The sequence below is a fragment of the Pezoporus occidentalis genome, unplaced genomic scaffold (assembly GCF_034315485.1).
Source record: "Pezoporus occidentalis ecotype Australia unplaced genomic scaffold, CSIRO_AGI_Poc_V1 ctg21, whole genome shotgun sequence".
Lineage (NCBI taxonomy): Eukaryota > Metazoa > Chordata > Aves > Psittaciformes > Psittacidae > Pezoporus > Pezoporus occidentalis.
Genome location: NW_026913964.1, coordinates 9,560,485 through 9,586,653, shown reverse-complemented (window position 1 = coordinate 9,586,653; position 26,169 = coordinate 9,560,485). Strand labels below are relative to the sequence as shown.

Genomic DNA, 26,169 nt, shown 5'->3' with positions numbered 1-26,169 from the left:
TAATACAAACACCAAATGATAATAAGTCCTTCCCTGAGTACCTTTTACTTGTTCAATCTACCTTCCAAATGACCTCCCCAATGGGAGAGACAACATGGTTCAGTGGTACAGCTTGACTGAAATAATCAAGAAACAAGGTGAAGCACAGAAAAGAATAAACCTGCATGGAATAAGAGCTCAAAGACAGCAGGCTTTATCACAGAAGCAGCAGAGTGAAGAAAAGTAAAGAAATGTAAAGGATCTCTAAAAAACGCCGTAATAGTAAATGGCTACAGGAATGAGACTACAGAAAGTAGACTACTGGTACAAAAAGAAAAAAGAATACTACTAGTAAATATTTAAGGTCTACACAGAAATAAAGACTGAGATTGTCTGGCAAATGATTTTAGACATTTCATGTTAAATAAATGCACCCAGAACCCTCTGTACCACCAGAAAGACACTGCAGTTGTCATGGAGAAGGTGACAAGGTTACAGCTCAAACTACTGACCAAAACCTTGGGGAGTAAGCAAAGTAGAGTACTATGGAGTCGACAGGCTCTATGCTTCAGTAGTACGTTCAAATAGATAGCTTAAGACTCCATAAAGCAGCATCAAGAGAGAGAAGCAAGAGTCAGTTTTGAACGGAGAGCAGTACGTAAGGAGAGCCAGAACCCTTTAACCACAGAAAGCCTCCCGTGTAATCTCGCACTCTAACTTCCTGACGGTCAGTACACACTCCGACAGCCCTATATAGCCTCAGGAGGAGCATCGCAAGTGCAGCTTTGGTTTTGCACCATTAAACCGTATTTCCCATTGATCCCTGCAACGGGCAGAAAGGCAGCCGAAACGAGGGAGCTCACAACCCGCTGCTTGCGGCCTCGGAAGAGCTCCGCACACTTCCCGGGGCCGCAGGAGCCCCTCGCCGGGCGATTTCCACACCGCGGCGGCACCTCGGCCGCGGCCCTGAGCCCTTCAGCGGGGCCGAGCCCACTCGGCAAGAGCTGCTCCCAGAGTCACTCGGAGCCACAGGCCCGCCGCTGCAGAGGCAGCTGAGCGGCACCCCAGCGGCCGCCGGAGAAGAAGAAGCAGGAGAAGGAGGGACAGTGCCTCCGTCCTGTTGCCGGGAAAGCCAAACCGGGCGCGAAACCCCCGACAGAGGCGAGGCGTCGCGGAGACACCCCCATCCTGCGCCAGGGCCCCGCCGGGGATAGGGCGGGGGGAGGCAGGTGAGAGCCCCAGCTGCAGCGCGGGCCCGACCTTGAGCGCTCCCGCCCCGCAATAGGCGGCTGGCGCAGTCCCCGCGACGCGGCGCGGCAGCCGCTCACCTGTCTGCTTCTCGCGGATGCCGGCAGCCATCTTCCTGCCCCGCCAGCGGCACCGCACCCCGCCCACCGACGCGCACGCAGCCGCCAGACGACGTGGCGCTCCGTACGGCGACGAGAGGCGGGGCTCGGCCGAACCTCCTCAGCGCCGCCTGCGAGGGCGCCAGGTACCACAAGACAGCTGGGTTCAGCGCTACCGCCCGGAGGCCTGGAGTCCGTCCCGGTCTTGAGGGAGCTGCATCCTGTGATTTAAATTTGGGCCTGTGCTTTGCCGCAGCTGAGAACATAAAAACAGGCTGTGGTCTTTCAGACTGCGTGCTGGGGCTCTCTTTCACCTCTGTTTTCCCCTTCACCCCCCCCTTCCCCTCCACACGCCAAAGCAAAAAGTGGCAGTAAGAGTTTTTGCTCTTTTCTTGGACTGAATTTCCAACAAACACCTGAAATGCTCCCTTAACTGGATCGAGGGCAGCCCCGAGGCACTCAGATTAACTACAGGAAAAGAGCTTTTTTTTTTTTTTTTTTCCATGTTTTTCAAACGTAAAAGTTTGTGATTTATGGAAAAGAAAAATAGTTAAAAGTTACTTGCCTTTGATCAGCACACAGCCTTCCTTTGGCTGATCGCATTTTTGCTCATCACTGCACCCTTACACAAGTCCTGTAGTGGAGAATCTCTGCAAGCGGAGACTCACTCCAAGTCAGTTTTGGATACAAAGGTATTCGGTAAACGTGCTATGGATGTATATATAAAGGTGTATGCAGGTCCCCAGATGGAACTACAGACAACAGCAGTAACATTTCTAAAGCTAAAACCCCTTAAATCACCAAAATAATACCAGTGAAGTTACATATTTATTCCAAAAGAAATTAAACTTTTTATTGCACTTTGAATATATACATGGCAGTTATTTCCCACAATTACCAATTACTTCAACACTGATGATATACCTGCCAAGTACAGTGTTGCTTGAAGATGCAACACTTCAGGCACTGATCCTCCAGTTAGAGCTAAAACTATTTACAAAATTATACAGTAATTGGAATATTACAAAAAGTAAGTTTTAAAAAGAGCATTGTTTATGCAATACAAAATCAGAAGGTTCCATTGTTTTTGTTTTACAAACATTAATACTTTGACAATGATTTTTTGTATACATGATTCCAGAAGTTTTCATTTTTTTTTACCCAACTAATATTCCCTTCAGTGAAAAAAGGGTAAAGATTGAGCCTTATATAATACAGAATCAAGAAACTTTAAAAGCATATTTTGTAGCCTGCAGTGTCATTTACTTCTATTTGAATGAGAATTTTTGATACTATTTTCAAAATGCACATGCAGAATGTGTGAATTAATGACATACTCTGCCCTGTGTTTCACATATACCTCTCTAAATCCTCAAGTCTTCCAATCTTAAGACTGAACAGCTTAATGAAAAAAGCCAAAGCTGCAGTACATGATGGTTTAGATCTTAAATATGAACTAATACTAATTTCTTTTGACTGTATTTCACTCATTAACCAGTTAAAAACAGTAACAGCTTTTTCTAGTAAGCATCTTTTGCATTAGCAAAATCAAGTCACAGAAATTTCTTACCCCTTCATTTTTCAAACATATCTAATACTTGAGGTTTGGTTTTGTTCTTCAGATCACTAATACTAATCTATTATTGTTTACTAGAAAATGATCGCTCTAGAAAATAAATAGCTTATTTGATGTGCTAATTCCAGATGGAAGCCTAGGGTTTGATGCAGAAGCTGTGGGGTGAAGTTCTTTGGCAAAACACAAAGGACTGCAGTAGTTACCTTGTGGCCTTGACACATCTTGTGAAAGCTGTAACTTCTACAAAAATGTATTTAATACACAACGCTAATGCAGATACAGTCAATCTCCGTGTGTTACAGAAATACTGAAAGCAAGCAACTTCTCTAAACTATTTTCCAGACATGCCTCAGGTTGCAGTTTATGTAAAATGAAAACTAACTGATAATATTGCACTTCAGTGACCTGCTATAGCAACTGAAAACCTGATGGTCATTATAGCTACAGAAATTGCTTTTATGTTTTCCAGTCAAGAGACCTTTCTGTGTTTTGATGGACTGGAAGTCAACTTATTCAATGGAATTTTAGTGAACAGTTAAAAGATTGGTCTATATAAATGTTAAAAAGGAGCAGAAAAGAGAAAGTTCCTCTCCACAGTAGCACTGAGGAACACAATTCGAATATATCAAGGATTATATTAGAATGTATAGGTTGAGCTGATCAAACTAACAAGAAAGGAAAGGCAACTTGTCTTGAATGTGTACATATCAGTATTAGAAAATGAGAACAAGTTCTGTGTAAGAAAGAAGTCCTCTCAAGCAGTATTGAAGACTGTAATTCCATGTTTTGATACAGCATTGTATAGCAGAGTTTTAAAGTTAACTTACAAATGACATTAGTTCTACCTTTACATAAAACTGCTGAATTCAAAACTAATAAGCAGTAAAACATGTGAACCCTATTTTTATCTCAGGTACTTTTTGAAGCCTTATAACCACATTACCTTTCTTCACCAAAGGTTTTAAAATACAGTTTACTACTTCAAAGTTCTAAACCATTTCCCTTACAATTGCTGGTACCAAAAGTCCAAGAACTGTCCTTTAAAATTACACTCTCTTGTTGCTAGTTCTGTAAGTTCTGTACTTCCCATATAGAAAAATAACATAGTATTACAGAAGACATTTATCTCTGACTAGGCAAGAAAAAGGAAGACTCCATTGGGTACACCACTCATTTTTTAAAGTATAATTACCTATTTGCAGGAGTCACACTGCTATGTATTACGAATATGAACATACAATGAATCATTATGCAGATGGATTTGCGATAAACAGAGCATTCTGAAGGGTAAGAATATAAAGAAGTTATTGGCAGTATGACATTTAAAAATTATGCAAAAACACTAAACATGGAATATTATTGGAGAAAAAATTAAATCAGAATGGAATGAGAAAACACTTTGTTTATAAACAGTCAACTGACATTCTCCAAGATCTCACTGATACATATTTTAAAGGGGACTTTAATACACTTGGCTCAGAACCAGAAAACCCTTCCCCCGATCAAGAAAGAAAGCAGCTTTAGCAGTTTAAAAAATATTTCAAAATACCTGCATATTGTTTAATGAACAGTACCCATTTGCCTCTTTGTCTTTAACCCTTTACAGCATAGTCTCAATTTTGTGAGTCTTGACTGCCACTGCTATGTAATTAGCATTTAGTAATACAATTTATTAAGAGGAGGAATACTTGCAATGAACCTGAAACCAGATCAGCCTGGTTCTGGTGGTGGTTTTTTTTCCTGAAACACCTATCCATTTATAATTTATTGTGGATGTACCTTCTTGCCAAGGCATCCAAAGTAAGGCAATCCCGTTTGTATTTACAATTAAACCCAAGCTATATTAATTAAGAAGTATAAAATTATTCTTCAGATTTCGGTATTTTGAAGAATGTGGAGATATATATATACATACCAATACATATCTATCTTTATAATCTATAAAAAAAAAAAAGACACCTACTTATATTTAAAAAATTGTACTTAAACGTCCTTTTAGTTTAATAGTTCTAGTATTAGTAACATTAAAGTGTTACTGTGTAGGTATCTTTTATGGCTTACTATTTATACAAATACTGCAGAACTGAAATATATTTCATTCAGCTGATGTTGCTCAGACTGCACTTACATTTGAAGAGTTTAGGCTAAAAGCTAGAAAAGTGTCAGGCACTAACAAGGTTGATGGTAGACTGCCTTTAATTCAACAAATAGTTTTAGTGTATATACCTATGAAAAAATTGGCTTCCATGGAAGACAAAGTAACATGTTCTGAGCAACAAATTCTTACACTGAACTAGATTAACTCTAAAATTTCATTTTGAAAGACCAATTATTGTTGCATATTCGAGACTTGCTTCCAAGTTTTACTATTTTGTCTAAACGTATAATTAAAGGCTAGTGTATAACAGTAGAATGCAGAAATATGTGCAAATACCAAAGATTCTAACAATAGAAACTCAAGTTCAACCAGATTTTGTTCTTGCTCCTAATTATTTTGCCTAGGTTTTCTCGAGCCCTTAACTATATTTTAATGCACTAACCAAAATGACCTTTCATAGGTTTGTATGAATTATCACCCGTGTGTCCCCCCCCGCCCCGAGTCATCAATATAAAAACTATTACTGAAAAAAACTGTACATGGAACAACTGAAGAACTACATCACAGTTTTACTTGAGACAAAGCTCTACAGCAGTGATCTTCAAAATGTACCCGATTTAACTTTGATAAATAAGCTAATTAAGTATGTAAATCAATCATACTTACCCATGGGAAATAGCTAGAATGTTACATAATTTGACAACATTTCATGCTTGTCTACAGCAAAAGTAGACATTTAAAGTACTTCTCCAAGAGACTGCTGACTCTTAAAGGCAACTTCAAAGAGGAAGATGTTTCGACAGGTAAAGAGCATTTTCATCTGAAAATTGTTTTCCATCTTACAAAATTACTACTTTTAGCATATGCTTGGGGGAAAAGGCCGAGAGTATGCTGTCCCAAAATACAGTAGCAATTTGCAAGCAGACATTCCTGCAGAGATTTGGAAGTTTTCAACATCCAGTTTAGTAGCAAAAATTTTATTCTCTTTCAACTCCTAGTGTGTTTCTGATGGTGAACTCCATTTTATTCTTAAACTGCTCATATGTCTTCGTTATAGGGAGCTCTAAGGAATTATGGAGTCTGTTTCCAACAGGATACCTTATATGCGAAAACTTAACAGTAGGTTCAGGATCAAACCCAGTGGGGGGTATAGAAAAAGAGCCTGTTACAAAGAGCAGAATATCCTCCAATGTCACTACAGACTCACCACCTAACAAAAAACCAAACAAACCACAAGCAGGATTAGGTTGTATCATTTATACCCTATTACCAATAAACCATTATCCTGAATGTTAAGTGTTAGATGGAAAAAACCCTGGAAGCAGGAAACCAAGATCAATACCCTGAATTAATATGCATTTATATGGGCAAATAAGAAAATTCTCAGGATGAAAAACCCACTTGGGTTAGTTTAGAAAAATTTTAAGTAAATAGGGAAGAAAACCTCTTCTGCAACAAGAGACCACTGGCTTTCATCTTGAGACTATCTAATAAGCTAACAGCAAAGCTAAAGACAGAGGAATAAAGGATTTTTTTGTACCACTCAGGGTGAGGGAGAGTGCCTTTAAAAAACAAAAACAAAACACCCCAAAACCAAACAAACAAAACCCCCAAACCAACTGTCATCTTTCATATATTTACCCCTCTCAAGTTTCATTAGAATTTTCAGAAATTATAATTAGTAAGGAAGAGGGGAAGAACGAACAATGAGGAACTGACAGTGACCTCAAACCCTTCATTTATTTACCGTACTGAACTCTAAAATCCAAACCCTGTTCACATACCAGCAGCTAAATACCCTGAGTGGAGAAGGGGGGTGTCCTGTGTTCAGCAGTTGCAATCATTTTTCTCCTTCTCAGTAGCTGGTGCAGTGCTGTGTTTTTGACTTTCAGCCTGGGAACAGCACTGCTAACACCAATGTTTTTAGTTGCTGCTTAGTAATGTTTAGTCTGACCAAGGACCTTCTGAGTCTCATGCTCTGGCAGGGAGGAGGGGAAGCCAGGAGGAAGCAGAGACAGGACACCTGGCCCAAACTAACCAAAGAGGTATTCCATACCACAGCACGTCATGCCCACTATATAAACTGGGGGCTAGATCACTGCTCAGTCAGGCAGGTATTGGTCAGCAGGTGGTGAGCAGTTGTATTCTCTTCCCTTGTTATTTCCCTTATCATTATTATTATTGGTGGAAGCAATTGGTGGTGTTATACCTTAGTTACTGGACTGTTCTTCAATCCGTGGGAGTTACATTCTTTTGATTCTCCTCCCCCTCCCTCTGAAAGCTGGGGGAGTGGGGGAGGAAGGGGGATGAGCGAGAGAGCAACTACATGGTTCTGAGTGGACTTAAACCACGACAGGGTGAAAGGAAAAAAAAGTTACTTACTTTTCACATCTTGCAAGTAAGCCATCCAAAAATCAGCACCTTCAACTGCATTTACATCTGACGAGGAATGGATTGTAAAGAGATCACAGAGAGTTTCTACTGAAAGTCCTTCAGGTTTGTGGCACAATATACTAGAGAATGCATCCGGATGCATTTGCATTTTCTCTAGCACACCAAGAGTTCTCAAACCTTGCCTAAAACTAGAAGTGGGGAGAGGGGGGAAAGAAGAGCAAGCATGGATCAAAAAAGTAGTAACTAACTAATCATACTTTGCATTTTATAAAGCTGTAAGACTAGACATAATGAAGTTTTCCCATCTGCAGTCTCCAAGTCTGGTCAATTAGAGGTACATGGCAGTCCCACCTTGGACAATGCATTGAATTCTCATTTTAACAATCTGTTCCTGTGGAGCATTTGGGGCAGATGAAAGAAATACCAGTGATAAACAGAAACTAAATTTGCTAATACTTGACTATACAGCCATGGTTTACTTTTTAATTTTTATGTGAGAACATACTGAACTTTTTTCTTACGAATATCCCTTTAGAAACTTTTTCATCCCTAGACAAAATTAGGTGTCTGAAAAGATACCCTTCACTTGGCTTCTGCAGTCTGCATGGGTTCACATGTTATTATTTCTCCCCATGGCAAATACAGATAACAGTATCCTGGGCTGCATAAGAAATTGTGGTGCCAAGGGCCAGGGTTCAGGGAGGTGATCCTTTCCCAGCAATGGTAAAGCCACACTTGGTGTGCTGTGTCCAGTGCTGGGCTTTGTGACTGAAGCATAACCTTTTGAGGAAAGGCTGAGAGATCTGGGACTGTTCAGCCTGCAGAAAATAAGGCTGAGGTGGAATCTCACTGTGTGGAAGTATCTGAATGCAGTATGCAAAGAAGGCAGAGCCAGGCTCTTTTCAGTGGTGTCCAGTGACAGGACCAGAGGCAATGTCCACAAACTGAAACACAGGAGGTTCCAGCTGAACATCAGCAAATACTTTTCTACTCTCAGGGTGACCAATCACTGGCATGGGTTGCCCAGAAAGTCTCTATCTGTGGAGTTATTCAAAAGCTGTCTGGACACAGTCCTGGGCAACTGGTTCTAGGTGGCCCTGCTTGAGCAGGGTGGGAGTGAAGAAGGTAACTTCCAGAAGTCCCTTCTCACCTACACACCAATTTGTTTCTGTAATTTTTTTTTTTTTTAAAGAAAATCAAAGCTCTGTAGGGTGAAAAAACCTACTAGTTACAGTGTACTGGGTAAGAATAATTCAAGCAACTGGCTTTACAACTTAACCACCATGTTAAACCAGAATTAAAATTTCACTTTAGTTGTTTACTCGTCATCTTTTAGATATCAAGAGGCTAAATCGGTAAAATTCAGAATAAAGATGCTGAATGTGTACAGTCAGTGGTGTAAAACATTAACAGATAAAGTGACTAACTCTTTACTTACTATCAGTCCCTGACAAGAACATTCATGCTGTACTCCCTTTTGTACATTTTAAGCACATCTCCAGAAATGCACAAACCAGCATTTTCCCATAAACAGGCTACTTAACTACTTTTCACTTTTAACTGGCTACATTTAAAATATGATAATAGATTGGTCAAATATGCCACCTGAAAGATTAATTATTCTCAACTTCATTAAAAAAAATCATCACAATCAAAATTAAGTTTTGTAGCTTCTGCAGATTCAGTTGATTCAAATTTGTCAAGGATAACACCCTAAATGTATTAAGTATAAACCAAACTACACTTGATGGATAAATTAGCACCTGTCTTTTTACTGAGCAGTTGAAGAATATAACGTGGAAGTAAGGTGATAAGCCAATCAAAAAACAGTCAACAGCTGCAACTTTCCCAGCTATTTGAAGTCATCACTACCTCATGGAAAAAACAATGCACCAATTTTAAGTAGGCCAAGTCACACCTGTGCACATTATTGCCCTCCTAATGGCACACAAACTCCCTACTTCAAACTCTGGACAACTCAATTAAATTCTAAACATATGTTTAATACTTCTGAAGTTTAAAGATTTTAAATTCAAACAATTCTGAATTAAAAATTAACATAAGCTAGAGCAATTCAGTAGTGCAGGCTTTTCATGCTGTTGCACAGCAAGACTGGAATTTGCCATGGTGATAACAGTGTCCAGCTAGATTAACATCACTTAGAACAACAAGACTTTGTAAAGCAATGCATTCCTTACTAGCTACCTTAACCTTGGAACTGCTAAAGACTGATAAAAAACATCTGTACCAGAAGGTGCCAAAGAGAAAACAAGCACTAGAAAAACAAGTAGTTAACAAGAAATGGCAGTAGCTGGGTGAGAAGTAAAGGTGGTAGGGAGAGATCGTGACCACTGACTCAATTCAAGACTGAAAAGGCTCCTCTCCCCTTTCCCCCCCATCCTTCATGTGAGCATGCTCATTTACATGGCAAGCAAGAACAATTTACCCAGTAGAAGAGTACTAATTAATCATATATTCGGTAACTCTTGACCAATGAAAAACAATTTTTTTTTCTCTGAAATGTATATTATCCGAGGTACACAAAACTAAGGTCTGTTAGCTTTGCAGAGCTTCTGCCCAGCACCCTATTTTGCAATACAGCTGACAATAAAATACCTTGACTCTGTGTGTGTATTGGCTTTTTGCACACCAGGTAACAATCCCACTTTTGGGACAGCAATATTGTTTAAAACTATGCCCTCTTCAGAAGGTTTAAAAAGGAATGTAACCAAGGAGCAGTGGAATGGAGTGGATATGTAGGGAAATAATTTTATTCTTTCAGTTTAACTAACTAGTTACAGTTGCTACTTAATCCATTGAAAATGACAGTACATTGGTCGAAATGGAGAATGAGTAAGCACATGTCAAAGTTAGTTTTAGAAATGTATTATTTAGTATTTTGGTGAGAAAATATCCAGGAATTTTGAAAATTCAAGCAAACCTTTCTAAAGGTGAAATGATTCTCTTGATCACATGGTGGATCAGTAGGTCATTCACCAGCACATCCTTATCACACAAAGCTGTTATAGGTCTTAAACATCCAGCAGCACCAAGGAACTCGTAGCAGTTGTTTATTGTAGACTGTAGGCTGGATAGACTATTTGCATGTTTTATCTGTATCGGAAGATAGAAAGCAAGGAATTTATTACAAGCATGTGTATATATATGTATGAAAAATAGGCTTTTTAATCTGAAAAAAAGTTATATTCAGTAAGCCCGTACACATCTCCAAATACAGTCATGAACAACTTGCCAGTAGGTTTACTTTTTATTACCATTTTTATTGTTTCTGCGACATGTGCATCAGCAACATCTTCCAAAGCTGGCTTCACATTCTCTGGACCATAGACAAGACAACTGAACAGTGTTTGGGAAAAGAAACCAGGAGATGCGCCACCATGAACCAGAGAAACTGCGATCATTTTACCGGCTTCAAAATAAAGATTCTCCTTTACAGCTGCAAATGAAAAAATATATTTACTATATATGCACAGATTTACTTTTTCTTTTTTAAACAGGAAATCTTATAATGCAATTCCTTTTTTCTCTAGGAGTTTTAACAAATGAGGATTGCCATCTCCTGCTAGTTGAAACAATAACAGTGGTATTTTTTACATAGAAATACCACATTCTTTTTATTCCAACCCTTCAGCCACTATCAATGTTTGGGAGGAGATGTAACATCCTTCCACTTTGTACCCAATACAGGTTTAATTCTGAAGCATAAGAACTCAAAGAAACCAAGTGTGGGTGTTCAGACATCATGCTATCAGAGATAATGTTCTAGAAATCTGAGGAAAGGAAAATAAGTAACAGAGAAAGCAAGTCAGGAAGAAGTTCACTTGTAGAGAACAAATCAATTTAAAAGTTCCAAGTGTAATGATATGCTGTATTTTTTCCTTGGTTGTCATCAACTTTTCCAACTAAACCATTTTTTTTTTAATTACCATTCCATACCCCACACCCCTTAAGAACTGAAAAGCAGAAAGATTCAGAAAAACCCAATTTCTTTCCATCAGGACTATAATTGTGAACTGACAGTCATACTGGCTGAAGATTACAAAAACCCAAACCTTTCAATTTACACAGTTCTTAATGTATTCTTGAATAAAGCATTTAATTACCTTGAAAATCAAGAGACAAGTTCTTTGCAGAAGAGCCCTCAAACAATGATGAATTCTGAAGGTGAAGCATTAGTAACTGGAAGAAACGGCGTTTTTTTTCAGCAGAAGTGTCTGTCTTTGATCTACTTTTGCAGTTTGTGAACTTTATTTCAATGGCATTTGTAGGACTGAAGTTGCTCTGTCTAAATCCTTTTAAAGCACTATTCCAGATATTTTCAGCATCGATGTTAAGCCTTGTAGTTTTTGCATTAACTTGCAGCCTTAACTCCTTCAGTATATTAGAAACTTCCCTTCTTTCCTTTCTTAAATGCCTACAAGAAAGTGGCATATATTTTCAGATTAAATCTATGGTTCATAATTAGCAACAGTTATACAAGAAACACTCTAAAATCTATTAAGAAAAACACCCCCTTAAATATTTTGGTACATTTAGGTATTGCCTACATTTTATCTGCAAAATATTTAGTGTAGATTACTCAAATTCTAACTCTGGTGGCAAATTTTAAAGTACCTGTAAGAGCTAGAAAAGAAAGGAGGTAAAAATAATTACCTTGGCATAAAATGGTTATTTCCTTAATTCAGTTACACCAACACAGTGCAAATCAATTCTCACACTTACTCTACGTGTGAATAATATGAAACAAGTGAGAAATTGAAGAGCCTTCCATGTTTGTGTGTTAGACATGTTTTGCAACCAAATGGGAACGTACTGTCAGCTATTCACTAATATTTAATCTTTTTCACTATAATCAAAAATACATTTGAGTAGGGAGAAAAGTTGCAGCTCTCATTTATAAAAGACACCAGTCTAAATAAGACCATTTCTTTGCTTTTTAACTTGCAACAAAACTATTTCAACTCTACCTACTGGAACTAATCACCCCATCAGTATTTTTAGCATATAGAATTCATAATAGAATTCATAAACTAAGTATTTACAACAAAACAAAGAATTTTGCATCCCTAAACTGATTATTCTGTATTAAACCATGTTACTTTACCACTGATTTTAGCATAATCACAAACTAATCCTATGGCACAAATACTAAACCATCGAAAATGCAGGACATGTCTAATCTGAAGAATGTAATTAGGATTATTTTTATTCACCCTTTTCCAAAGAACAGCTATTGTTCACAAGGACAAATATGCATTTCTGGGTTTTGATTCCCTCGACTACCAAACCTAAAAATTCTCAATAGATACTACTCCTTTCTCCTCACCCCCTGCATTTAGAAACAGCAGAAGCTTTCATTAAATTACAATTTCAACTCTTCAGTGTACTCATTCCATTTTTTCAGTGACTCCATACACACACATACAAATATATATAGCTACTATATACACACACACACCATGTTCTGTAGGAAATTCGGTATAGTGATGTGCTAGATTACTCTTCAACATAGGAAAAACAGAAAAAAAAAAAATAATACTTTTTCCTCGGGGACCAGTTCCTGTTTGACATCAGTGGAGATAAGGACATCCTCACTCTGTTGGATGCTGGAAGTTCTAAGTGTGAGCAGGTTGACAAGTTGTTCTGGCACATAATCTTTGGTGAGCTACAATCCAAAACAGTATTTTGAAAAGAGATACAACTGAAGAATGCATAAACACTTCTTATTTGAAGGCAGCAACACAGTTTTCCCCTGTTTGAGAACCAAATCTCATTTGTATGTTCATTTACATGAAGTCTACCTGTACCTGAACTACTGAACTACTAATTCAGTATTTAATTATGTGGTGGTTTTAAGATCAGTTTTTAGTTGATCCCATACATGAGATGGAAATCCTGACCGATACATCGAGTAAAACCTAAAAATAGTAGTTTCTACAGACTTGAAAAGTTTTCATTACAGCAGAGGAAAACATTATTCAAACAAACACCTCTGTAAACTAGATTTCTAGCATGCTATTCATGTGGAAAAAATACTGATGAACAATCTTAGCTGTAAGTTTTGCCATTTGCACATTCAATGTTACCTCTAAATTGTTAAGACTGCTTTTACAAGGATTCAATTTTATCAACCTAAAAGCGGGTTTATGGGCCACTGAAGGCAAATAACAATAGCACATTACAGACTCAGGGCTTAGTAAACTTCAGTCACTAAACTTTCAATTTTATTCAGTTTGCAATTTATTGCAAGAAGTTTCTCTTATGGAATAAGCCATCACCTCTCCTCATGTTTAAATACTATTTTATGTTATAATCAGTTTCTGCTTGAAAACAGAAAAATTACACACTGAAGAATATTGCGTTGAGATCCAGGTGACTGCCGAGGGCACTTTGGAGATGGTTCTTCCAGCAAACAAGTTGTCCCATCTGTCTTTTCAGAGGTAGCCAAAGAACGCTTTGTCTGTTTCCTACAGTTCCCTGTTGATTACATTATATTATGTTAGTAATTCTGCTAGCTGTAAAACACACAGTACTAAAATTCATCATTATAAGAAGTCCATAATTTTACCTGATTTTACCAAGATATTTCTACATTCCACACACTCCCAGTTTTGCTCCCATGACTTCATAGATGAACAGGCCAAATGAGTTCCACGGGAACCACAACACTGGCAACGCTTTATTTCCCATTTACTAGAATTACAAACTTATGTATTTAGAATTAGACAGAACAATGGCGCTACTTAAAACAAAGAACACTCAACTGTAAGTGTAATCCAGACACCAAACTAACAAAGCATGGTTTTATCAATGTGGTAGCACTGTATATAATCAAGGGGAAATTTCTTCAGACAAGGTATACTCACAATTCCTGTGAGTATTATTATACGTAAAAAACCCCAAACAAAGCCAACCCAACCAAAAAATAAGCTACCCATGTTCCAGCACCATGTGTTGAAAGAGGCTGTGAGTTAGTGCGCTCCCCTGCCTTGAAGACAATACTTGCAACCAGTATTTTCTCCTCACGTTGTTAGCCAGCAACATCCTTTATTTTATGGGTAGTTCCATAGTTCCAAATAGTAATTTTTTTTCAAGTAGCGTATCTTATTAGTCTTACACGTTCTGAATAAGATTCTTCATTAATAACAGTGCTTATATATCTGTTAAGATTTTTGTTTAGATTTCTTCAATTTTACTTAAAAAGACAATGAAAAGTGTGACTGATATTAGTTCAAATGCTGGAAGCCTAACATATGACTCTTAAAAGGCAAAGTAAATCCTGAGGTGCACACATGCCATGAAAGAACCAAAAAAACATTTGGTCAAATCTGTACAACACCAAGTTAGTGTCTACAGGGAGTAATCTACCACAGTACTATAGAAATAACTTAAAAGTAGAGGATCTGACAGCTTTGAGTATACTCATGCCAGCGGAAGACACACATTTCAGAAACACACAAATAAAACATGAAATAATGCAGAAAATGAACTTATTAATAAAAAAATTAAGCAAGTGGTAGAGAAGGATAGCCTTTTTGCATTATCACTCAAGCCTCTCATTAAGCTATCAGCAACATTCTAGCTGCCATTTGCATGCAGAGGTATAGCTTGCAGCTACAGCGATTTTAGATTTATTTTACACAGCTAGTTGATTTTCAGCCAAGTCTAGAACTTTAGAATACTGTTAGAATTCTTTAATGAAAGAAATTCATTAATGTATTTTAACAGTTAAATTGCTGAATTAATCTTTGAATGAAAAATACACAGAATAGGCACATGCTAGTCTACATGTTATGTTATATGGATATACATATTCTACTTCAGCTCTGTATCAAATGAGAACCAGGACAAGGTAACTGGTTTGATTTTCTTGGCTTTTATAATAGAATTGAAATATGATTATAGACAGTAACCAAACATTTTATTTGGACATGGTGTCTTGGCTTGACATTAAAACCTGATGCTGAAAAGTATTAAAGCAGTTAAATTAAAAAACAAACCACCAAAACAAAAAAAAACAAACCCCAAACTAAAACCCAAACACCACCACACCACCAAAGAACTATTCCATCCTAGGTTACACCTTCCTGCAAGAGTCATACCTATCAGGTTTACTGTAGTCTCTTCCTTTCCTGCACAGACATCTTCTAATATCACAATGTTGATAACAGTGCAGTAGATCTTCATATGCATTCTCTTCAAGTTCCCAAGATGCATCCCTATAAACAAGGCAGAAGATTTGTTATTACATCTGTATTTCTGTTTAAACGTGTTGCTCCATCTTTATAAAAGATGCATATGATAACCACAGGAAGATATCTCAATCACATTCTAGGCAGAACTCAGAGAAAAAGAAAGAAAAAGATCTAGGAACAAAAATACTACTATAAAATACACAGACAGCCTTTTTCTTGTGTCAAGTTACTGTGATTGAAATATTTATTATTTTTCACATGACCTCAGTCCATATTTGTGTCTTTCATATCCTTTCACTTTGTCTCTCAAAGGGACATGAGGATTTGTTTTGGCAGTCTACTTAAGTTACCACTGAAAATGGTCTCATGAAAAGTAATGCAGAATTTTCCAGGCCAGTATGGCGAAGTTCAACAAGTATTTTAACTCTTCTTCCTCCCCAGAACCTTGAGATTCTGTCTTTGCGTCTTATTTTGAGCCCCATCTAATGGTGGAAACTTATGAAAAACAACTCAGAATTTTAGAAGCAGTTGTTATACTAAGCATGTAATTAGCAATCCCTAAAATGGGATTGGGAGAAGGTGGAAGCTGGATGGCTGAGTGATCAATCTGTCTGGACAAAAATTCAGGTAATTTAAAAATTTGGGCACAGAAAATACAATGCCATGTTCATGTGAAATTTTTGTTTTAAGAAGTGTTTTGATCTTTTAAACAGGTCCCTGGTTGAATCATGGCACAAGTGAATTTTCAGAGGTTTGTGCTTTATGTTCGAGATGACTAATTTGGATTTTGACAATTTTATCCATAGCTAAAAGGAAACAGGCTAATCCTTACCAAACCAAACCATTCTATCACTGAAAGCAGAACTGAAGTTTCACATATTAACAGATGCAGTTCCATTGAATACATTAAGAATGGGCTTAACACTGTATCAAAGTTGGTATAGAAGGGCAATTATTGGTAAAATTACTTACCTTTCTGGAATGTATATGCCCATTCTCAACATTTCTTTCTGAAATTTGTCCTTGTTATTACATACTGTGCACCTAAAGAAAAATATCCCAGCACTCAAAGCTTGATACTGCGTCAAGAAAAAAAAAAACACAACAAAAAACACAAACCAATTATTGAATTACTGTTGTCCTCAGGACGCTAATAAATAATGCCTTAATATCTATAACCATTACATTCATAGCTATTGTCCTGACATGGATGTTAAAGATGACATCAATCATGATGTCATTTCACACTGAAGCAAATGGTGAGCCTTTTCTCTTCTTCTAAAGGACAAAAGCTCACATGCTAGAATCGGATTCATAAACAAAACCACAATCCTTTTTAGTCAACCTCTTCAGACCTAGAATGAGTTTATGAAAAGAACCTCGTAACTTTTTCCAGCTCTGGACTTAGGCAAAGAGAACTGATAAGGGATAAACAACATATTTAGCATTAAGATTCTGCATGTAATGATTTGCAAGAAGGCAACTACTTAGGTTGGATTTTAATTCCTAAAAATAACAAAAGGCATGAAATGCATCACACATACAGAAATACGGAGGGGCGGAATTCTTATAAGACTCTTGTCTCCAAAACACAATTGTCCTTCAAACACAGTACATTTCCATACCTACTGCCTCCCTTAAACCTAAGGAATTTTGCACAATTTTAAGCTAATGCTTCATTATTTTTAAACACTATAGAAACGTCATCTCTGGGAGAAGAGAAAAAGAAATGGAGAACCTGTGTTACCTGCAAGCATTCTCGATGAAACCAAGCATTTTTACAGCAAGGACTTTTCAATACAGCGTATATTGGAAGTTGTTCAACCAAATCCAGGCATATTGTACACTGTGAAGTTCCTCCAGATTCTTTAACTGGAAACTTTTGGACTGGTTTATGTTCCCAACAGTAAGATCTAAAAATAACAACATAAGGTTACCAATCAAAACAACATTTGAGGAACCATCCTCATAAAATTTGAGGATAGCAAAATTAATTCCCTGTTGTATGTTTTTCATGAATAAATGCTGTGTGACAAGCTAAAAAGGCCGAAAAAGGCAGACACGTACTAGTTTTGGCTGAGATATTTTCCTTCACAGTAGCTTGTATGGGGTTGTGTTTTAGATTTGTGCTGAAAACAATGTTGATAATTCAGGGATGCTTCAGTTATTGCTGAGCAGTGCTTACACAGACACAAGGCCTTTTCTGCTCATCACACTGCTCTGCCAGCAGTAGACTGAGGATGCACAAGTTGGGAGGGGACACAGCAGGGACAGCTGACTGCAACTGACCAAAGGGGTACTCCATACTGTATGGTGTCAAACTCAGCAATAAAACTGGGGGAAATGAGGAGAGACATTTGGGGTTATAACATTTGTTTTCCCAAGTAACTGTACACATGGTGAAGCCCTGCTTTCCTGGAAAGAGCTGAACATCTGCTTGCTGATGGGAAGCAGTAGGTTAATTCCTTATTTTGCTTTGCTTGCACATGCAGCTTTGCTTCCCCTATCAAAACTGTCTTTATCTCAACCCACAAGTTTTCTCACTTTTGCCCTTCCAATTCTTCCCCCATCCTGCTGAGGATAGTAAGTGAGTGGCTGTGGGATGCTCTGCTGCCTATCAGGGTTAAACCACAACACATTTAAACAACTTACATATCTAATGGAGGAAGTCAATATAAGGAAGAAGCATGCTGGCAACTGACACTCTTCAATATACAGAGATCATATACCTTTTGGTCCACATAATGCGTTTCCTATCCTCAGAACCTCAAGTTCTTCCTAACTTCAATGTTACTAAGACTTTAAAAGAGCAATTTTGAGTTTGCATATTGATTCTGCAAAGTCTAAGTAGCATGACAAATTTTGTAATTTAGCTTATTTCCGAAGATCTAAGACAGCCAAGAAATGCAGCTCTAGATGAAAGCTTTCTGGAAATGTATCATTTTACATGTGCTCAACTTACTACACTAAATAAACTACAATTTGTTTATTTAACAAGTTAAAGTGCCTGCCAGACTTCAAACCACCCACCCTACAAACTATGCTTACAGTAGAATAAAGCCATTATCAGATGCCCTCAAGAGTATTTTGATTACAGCACGATTCTAGACAGATAATAGCAAAAGAAAATAAAGTGTTTTTTTTAGACATCTGATATTAAACAGATTTCTCCTGCAGTCCATCTCTAACAACCAGATCTAGAAGTCTTGTGCTTTGAAACATGATGGAATAGCATACAGTGTGTTTTGACTGTTGAGAGATAGGCAGCCACAGCGCTGCCATTTCAACAAAGGCACAGCAAAGGAGGTAGGCAAACAAAAAACCCAAACCCAACCATTGTGCAGTTTATTTCAAGAGTTCAGGACTTAATGCTCATTTTCATAAACAATACAACAATTTGTAGAAGGACTAAATTATACCCTTAAAAGTGTTGAGAATTTAGTTTATAGATACTAGGTATGTAATATAACTGCTTGGCCTTTATGTTTTTCCACTAATCAGGTATTTTTTCCTTAGATAAACTGGGTGTCATTTATAATTAATAGCTAATCCAATGAGAACCCATTATGAAACAGATCACCCCCTGTATAAACACAATGAATTGAAAACGAAAAAGCAACAAAATCCCAGAACTTACCTGAAGTCTTCCATGAACTGGAAAATACATTCCTTTTGTGTCCCACAAGGAAAATGGTAACTTCGTTTGCATTTGGGGGCTACACATCCAATTGAAGCACCCTTTTTTCTACAGATGTTACATGTCTAGGAATAATTTTGTTTACATGTTAACAGTTATTTCTAAAGTCAAATTACAGGAATTAAACCAACAGAAATATTACAAAGTGTGCAAGAAAGAATATCAGCCAATAGATTCTGCAACAAGACTATTGTGTTTTAGCTCTATTTCAAGGAGTAAAGATATATAGTTATTTCACAAGATATATAAAGATATATAGTTGTTTCATATGCATATTTACTTGTGATACGTAAGCCAAAATACATGTTATTTTACCAGTACCTATAGCTTAAATGCATCTATAAAATTAGATAATGTCAGCTTGAGGCTCAGCTTAATGTCATGAGGTATTATGCATGTGTAATTTAGCCTTATTTATCTGCAACATACCCAGAAAATAAAAATCTTAATAAACTTCCGCAGGGTTTATTAGCCTTTGTGGCTTCCAAGAACACAATATACTTGTTACTTAAATGTAAAACTCAGATGCTTGAATAGGCTCAGCACACTGCCCATTGTCAAGAAAACAAACCAAACCCCACAGGTTTTAAGTGAACTTAAAAGTTACTTTCTCCCCCCTGTAAAGGCCAAAGACTTCATTATTACCAGTTTTGAAGCTCTATTCACTTCTTTTCTAATATCCGCGATTAAGAATCCATCTACACCTTCATCTTCTTCCCCTCTCTGCCAAATGCCACTTGACATCAACTATGAAAACAAATTAAGTATTTTAAAACATTTACCTACCTAAAGATTTACAATTACTTACATTGTATTTGTCAAGTAAGAGAAGTTTAGTCTAACAAAGCTTGTGTGCAAACATTTTAATGATGAAAAATTTTTAAACTCATCCAAAACATCTATACATTTTATCTGGTATGACACAGTAGGGAATAGTATCATGAAAATAAATATTTCATAAAGTCTTAGGTAATACAGTAGAACCCAAGATGGTGTGTTCTACCTTCCTTTGAAAGCATACACTATTCAGGTAATTGTCAAACAATTACTTTCAGAGGAAGCAAAATTAAATTAGGTTAGTTAATGTGAATGACAATTGTGCTGTGGAGATAATGAAGCACAGTAGGAAGTATCTCTACTGAAGTGCAACCTAAGAGGAAGAGTAATTCACTTTAGAAAATTAAATAAAACAGAATCCAGTAACTAGGCAAGTCAGAACAGCCTAATGATAATTTAAACTTACTAAGCAAGGCATTTACATCACAAAATTCAAGTAACTAGTTTCACAACTTTATGCCTCCTATATTCTTTAGAATCTCATTTTATATTTATTTTATAATTTTAACACAGCATCATTTTCTAACTAAAGACTTTTATCAATATTTTAGTCAAATAAATATAAAATTTTAGACCAGACCAAATTAAGAATGTATTTTTTTTTCCCAAATGCAAGACATTTAGCAAAGAAAAATCAAACTGCACCACTAACTGGCCTCTTCCCAGAAGAACTCTTTTGTTATATAATATTCATTGTAGTTAAGTAAAATCATAGGTTTTTGTTTGTTTTTAAGAAACATCAGGGATCAAAACTAAAAGATGACTGCAGGAAGCTCATCACAGTAAAGTATAAGTCATAAGGCTCAGTGTTGGAAGCATGCCCTTTTCTAGCTGTTTTGCTCCACCAGGAAAGGCCTTCTTCCTATCATTTCTTATGGCCTATACACGAGGCAAAATCATCATGAACACACCTAAATTTCCTTCCAGCTGCTTAAAATTTATTTAAGAAAAAAGTAATATAAAAAATAATCTTTAATTAAATTCAGAAAACCTCCACTCTGCCTAGGCTTTGAAGGATTCAATATACAACTCAGTAAACCATCTGCAGTCAACACAATTTTTAAAGACTGGTTGAGTTAAAAAAAAAAACAAACCACCAAAAACCAAAACACTCAAATTGCTCCTGATATTCTTGAGACTTTTTTTTAAACTTGGGGGGAAAAAAATTCAAACTGTGTTTATTAACAAAAATCGCTTTTTAAAAAAAAAAGTATTATTTTAAAGGTCTGCAAAAATTCAGAGTTTAGAAGGTAGCATAAGTATACCTTTAAGAATACGAATCTTGTAAACTGTCAGGTGATAACAAAAGACACTCAGTTGTAGTTTATATTCATAGCTCTGTTCAAATTACAAGCTTTTTCTAAATAGTGATACTGTAGCTCTACATGATCAGTAGGGTGCATATTACTAAACTGAATAGTAGGACTATTTCTTCAGTGTTACAATGCCTAAGTAATGTTGTAGAATAACTCACAGCCAAGCAAGAACTAATGAGAAACGAGAAAAAACAAGGACAACTTTTCTCTACTTTTTTTTGACAAGGGGTAAAATTTTCACATTCCAAATTTCAAAACTCTAATTCTCCTACATACGTGAATATGCACGTGCATCTTTTCCCTTTCTCTTAATATGAACCTTCATTGCTATAACAGTTTGAAAGAACTAAGTAAATTAATTTAAATGGATCATGAACAGAATTTAGTTTTGGATAAGTCTTTTGGGGATCTATTTTATCTGCTGCATGACAGGTTTCAAGGCTACAATTTCAACTTAAGTGTTCAGGCTTTACAACAACAAAACTGTTATAACAACTGTTTGGACAGGTTATTACTATTTAGTATGTTTTATTTATTTATTTTTCTGTTAAAACAGACAAGCTCCAAGATCAATTCCACATACTTACCAAACAGTAATAATGAACAGTGAGATTGTATTCCACATAGGTCTTTTTTTCTCCATACTTTTCAGGGCAGTCATCTGTACGTCCACAGAGAACACAAGCTAAAATAGAGAATCATGTCTATAATCACATAATGAATGTATGAATTACTATGAATCACTTGTAGAGAAGTAATCTTTATGTCTCTTAATCACACGCATCTTGAAGTAGATTACTGGATAAAGGACAGTAGGCACCCCTCTCTGCTTAATGTTGAATTCTACAGTAAATACAGAAGAGGGTACTACTTGCTCCTTTTGTAGTTACTAAAAAGAAAATACCTCACCAGTTACACCTGCCTTCTGACTCAGGAAAGGACTATTACCTGAGCTAAATTCATAATTCGACTGCATTCCCAACTGAAAAGTTCTTTCCAAAACACCTAATTATCAAATGGCTAACAATGTCCAAATGTGTGCAAAATATAACTGGTTTTAGTATTGTACATAAAGACATCACCATATTAGAACCCATGAAGAAACTTAACTGTTTCTTTGTATACCTTTGTGATAACCTTTGTGCAAAGCATATGAATGGTATCCTGACTGCATGCGTCAAGTCAGATGCTACCAGTGCTTTTAAAACATGCTAGTTTCAAGACATTCAAGGATTTGAGACAACACTGAAGTCAACTAAAACTTTTAGATTTTCCCCATTTCTGTAGTTCCTAGTCCACTAGAACACTTCCACTGAGATTTAATATCTTCCTTTCAATTCTCAATAGATGCAAGATACATTTTCAATATTCTATCAAGGACATAGTCATGATGAGACTAGAGGTACTGCTTCAGCCTAAAAGCCTTGAATGATGCAGCTCAAACACAGCTGTGTGTGATTAGGAGGCTAATTCCCAAGGTTACTTTCTTAGAATATCTGCAGAAAAGACTATTTTAAATTATTCAAGCAAATTCAAAATTTCAAGCAAGCAAATCCAAGGACGTTTACCAGTTACTTCTTTTTCATTCTCTGACACAAGTGGTTCAAACATAATTTGAGTACTGATAATCCACCTGTTCTCTGAGCCCAAATAAAGCAAGTTATTACTGTTATTATATATGCAGATTAAAGTTTTCTATAGCTGTTAAATAAAAACCTTACTTACGTGAACTTTGAATGTGTAAATCATTGTTTTCACTCATCCTGAGTTTTTCTGGCTGTCATGAAAAAGTGGTGAGGTGTTAAATACATCTCATGCATTAACAATGACCAATATATACCACTTTTACATTTACTTTAAATTGAAGAAAAACAAACAAAACCCCACCCAAACTCAGTAAACTAAAAATGGGATCAAGAACAAAATTCAGCTGTTATGGTGAGAGATAGGGGTTCAGAAAGCAGGATGCAGATGTTCGTAAAACATGTTCTCAGACCAGTGAAACATGTAGCAACTTTTAACTATTTCCCTGAACTACCAAATAAGGTACTCTATTTTCTCTTTGAAAGTAAAGTCCAGTGCATCAGCTAATTACGTATAGACCTATTTGCAGAGTTTGTAGTTATCTTAAACATAATGAGCCGTGGACAACCAAGGAGGTGGCAGTGAGTCCAGCTCAAACGAAGATTGAGGAACCTGGAATTAAAAATTAACTGGATAGAACACTGATGCAACTATGCAGATAGTCTCCACTGTTTGGAGGAAATGAGGGATCCTGGCATAGTTGAAGAAATCCTGATCCAAGATGAAAAACAAAAAAAAAAACACCCCAAAACAGTGAGGGGACAGGGACATGCATAAAGATGAATTTACACTATTTAGAACTACGTACTTTACATTCTAGACTAGGAAATAATTTATTTGGAAACACCGACCTAGCCCACATTTCTTTCAACCATCACATGCACCTAAAAATGAGATCCCCAAGATATATTAATGTGGATATAGGGTGAGCTGGCCTTTACTGCACGCCACACCACACAACCTAGGGAGAAAAAAATAAAAATACTTGTTTCTTCACCATAGCACGATTACTCTTTCTCTAGTGTAAAGTAGAACCCTTTTCAGAGCATATATGTAGATCTTTGAATTGCCTTTCTCTTAGGAAACTGAAGAAAGGATTACATAAGCTTTGCAAGACAAAGAATCACGGGTGACTGCCTCCAGCTCCACCCTTGACCTTCCAGGCAGCCAGACAACTTTCTTCACACACGCCAAAGTGAGCAGGGAGGCAGCCGGTAACAAACCCAGCGTCCAAAAGAAAAGCCGGACAGACTCTGAGCTATCGCAGTTTTGGTATTTATAGTTTTCATGACCCCCAGGTACAGGCTTCGGGAACAAACCTCAGGCTAATCCAAACCACTGCAAAGTACTGCAGCTCCTTCACTGGAGTTTTTGGACGAGTTCTATTGAGAAAGAAAAAACAAAAACGAAAAAGGGAGGCAGAAGTCTCAGACATAAGGCAACTGCTCCGCTGCACTTTGTCAGAGAACCGGAGTAGCTCTACACAAAAGACCTTCGTCTAAAAGGAAAAGAATCTAAAAAATAAACAGTGCCGCAACGGAATTAGGTCAAGAGGCTCCTAAGAACACACTGCACAGACAGCCCAGTGAAATAATTGACTACAGTTTTGCCAGAAACACACTTCCCTTTTTCTAAGTTACAAAAGCCAAACTCGATCAGGTACAGGGGCAGCGAAAGAGCAGCACGCAGCTCACACGTTCCCTTTTCTTCGGCATTTCCCAATGGTCACCACCAGTTTCGCCGACCTGAACCTACCAGAGCCACAACAAACAGCCTCTATATACGACACAAGATCAGATTTTTCACCTCTGTGGGTTGTAAAAAGCCCTGCCGGTGGAGAACGCACGTTACGTGCCTGGAAACAAGAAATGCACCTTCCCCTACACCTTTCCTTGGCTCCAGCAGAACAGGGGAAAAAAAATCGCTACCACATTTCTCCCCTCCCATATTCCTTCTATTCGGATCTGAATCTTTCAGGGAAATGAACCCGGAGCTCAAATTTGCAAGTTAAAACGATATGAGAGAGCAACCATTGAGGCTCCGGGCACAAGTCCTATGGGGCTTTCCACAGGAATAAAGCAGTGCAGCATCAGTCTACTTGCAAGACAGGAACAGGTTACCACGCAGCGTTTATGAAAACCCAAGTGTAAATAGAATGCGTTTACTTTGCCTAAACAGGCTAAAAAAAAATATCCTCAAAGCGGATATTTAGGTTTTGCCGAGTTCTCTCTTTACTGCTCCAGAACAGAAAGTGCTTTATGGAGTTTCTTAACTAGAGAATGGGAAAAGAAACAAACGCAACCCCCGACGCCACATTCCAGTGCACGCTTTCTCTGGCATACGGACAAAGAACCCTCCCGGATTCCGCCCGTCCGTGCTGTACGTCCTAGATGTACACGCTCCCTTCGCGGCGCATAACACGACGCCGTGTCCTGTAAGGAGCCCATCCCCCGGCACATACCACGCTTCCAGGAAGCCCAACTCACTGAAGTGCGGGCGACCACTTACTGTCCGAATCTCGCACAGGTCTCATCACTAAACCTGGCCGACGCCTTTTTCAACAGGCAGAACGGCCGTGGCACTATCTGTGGGAAGAGCCGCCAGCGAGGCCCCGTCCCATCTCCCTCCTTCGTCCCTCTGTCCCACGGCCGCACAGGGTGACTCGCCCCCGCGGGTTTCGCTCCCAGGAAACCATGCCGGCTCACACTGCCCCTTCGGCGGCTCACAGCCCCAGTCTACCTCCCTTCGCCCCCTGCAGGGTAGCCCTCCCCACCTCAGGCTCAGCCCGCCCCAAGGCCGCAAGGCAAAGCCGCAGCCTCTCAAAGCGCTACTCACCAGCGGCAGCCTAGCTAACTGACAGACAATTCAAACTCCAACATCCGCCGCTGGGCCGGAAGCGGGGAGGCAGCCTCCCGCCGAGTCCCGCCCCCCATCCGCTGCATCGGTGCTCGGCCACCGTGGCCGGGCATGGCGGCTCCGCGGGCGGGGATGTGGGCCCATGGAGATCGGTAATTGACTGGAGGGCACGGCGGGCAGCGCTGAGTTGCTGAGCCCCACGGCAGGAACCGGCACTCCTTGGCTTCTGTGTCCGCTGCCGCGCTGAGCAAAACCTTACAAGTGGCCGTG

General features: G+C 38.1%; 2 protein-coding genes across 3 annotated transcripts in view; both read right to left on the bottom strand.

Annotated features, from left to right (window-relative positions):
* SCFD1 (sec1 family domain containing 1) overlaps positions 1 to 1,417 on the bottom strand; it is a 49,334-nt gene extending 47,917 nt beyond the window's left edge. Inside the window, exon 1 of the mRNA XM_062619391.1 lies at positions 1,308 to 1,417. Within this exon, the coding sequence (XP_062475375.1) occupies positions 1,308 to 1,338 (31 nt within the window). The 5' untranslated portion in view covers positions 1,339 to 1,417. The remainder of the gene's footprint in view (positions 1 to 1,307) is intronic.
* A 3,662-nt stretch (positions 1,418 to 5,079) lies between these two features.
* On the bottom strand, positions 5,080 to 25,952 carry G2E3 (G2/M-phase specific E3 ubiquitin protein ligase). Of its 2 annotated transcripts, none has more exons than XM_062619383.1 (16): positions 25,879 to 25,952; positions 23,185 to 23,236; positions 22,047 to 22,144; positions 19,952 to 20,053; positions 19,247 to 19,371; positions 17,357 to 17,522; positions 16,582 to 16,688; positions 15,517 to 15,633; positions 13,983 to 14,107; positions 13,762 to 13,891; positions 12,954 to 13,079; positions 11,518 to 11,828; positions 10,669 to 10,850; positions 10,335 to 10,507; positions 7,382 to 7,581; positions 5,080 to 6,209 (listed from the first exon to the last, which is right to left on the bottom strand). In XM_062619383.1, exons 2-16 carry the CDS (start codon positions 23,219 to 23,221, stop codon positions 5,977 to 5,979), a joined length of 2,232 nt encoding a protein of 743 aa, XP_062475367.1. In that variant the 5' UTR covers positions 23,222 to 23,236; positions 25,879 to 25,952; the 3' UTR covers positions 5,080 to 5,976. The 2 variants fall into 2 exon arrangements, with proteins under 2 accessions (XP_062475367.1, XP_062475368.1); XM_062619384.1 differs by lacking the exon at positions 5,080 to 6,209 and adding an exon at positions 6,619 to 6,798 and having other exon boundaries at positions 7,342 to 7,581.
* Positions 25,953 to 26,169: the final 217 nt, after the last annotated feature.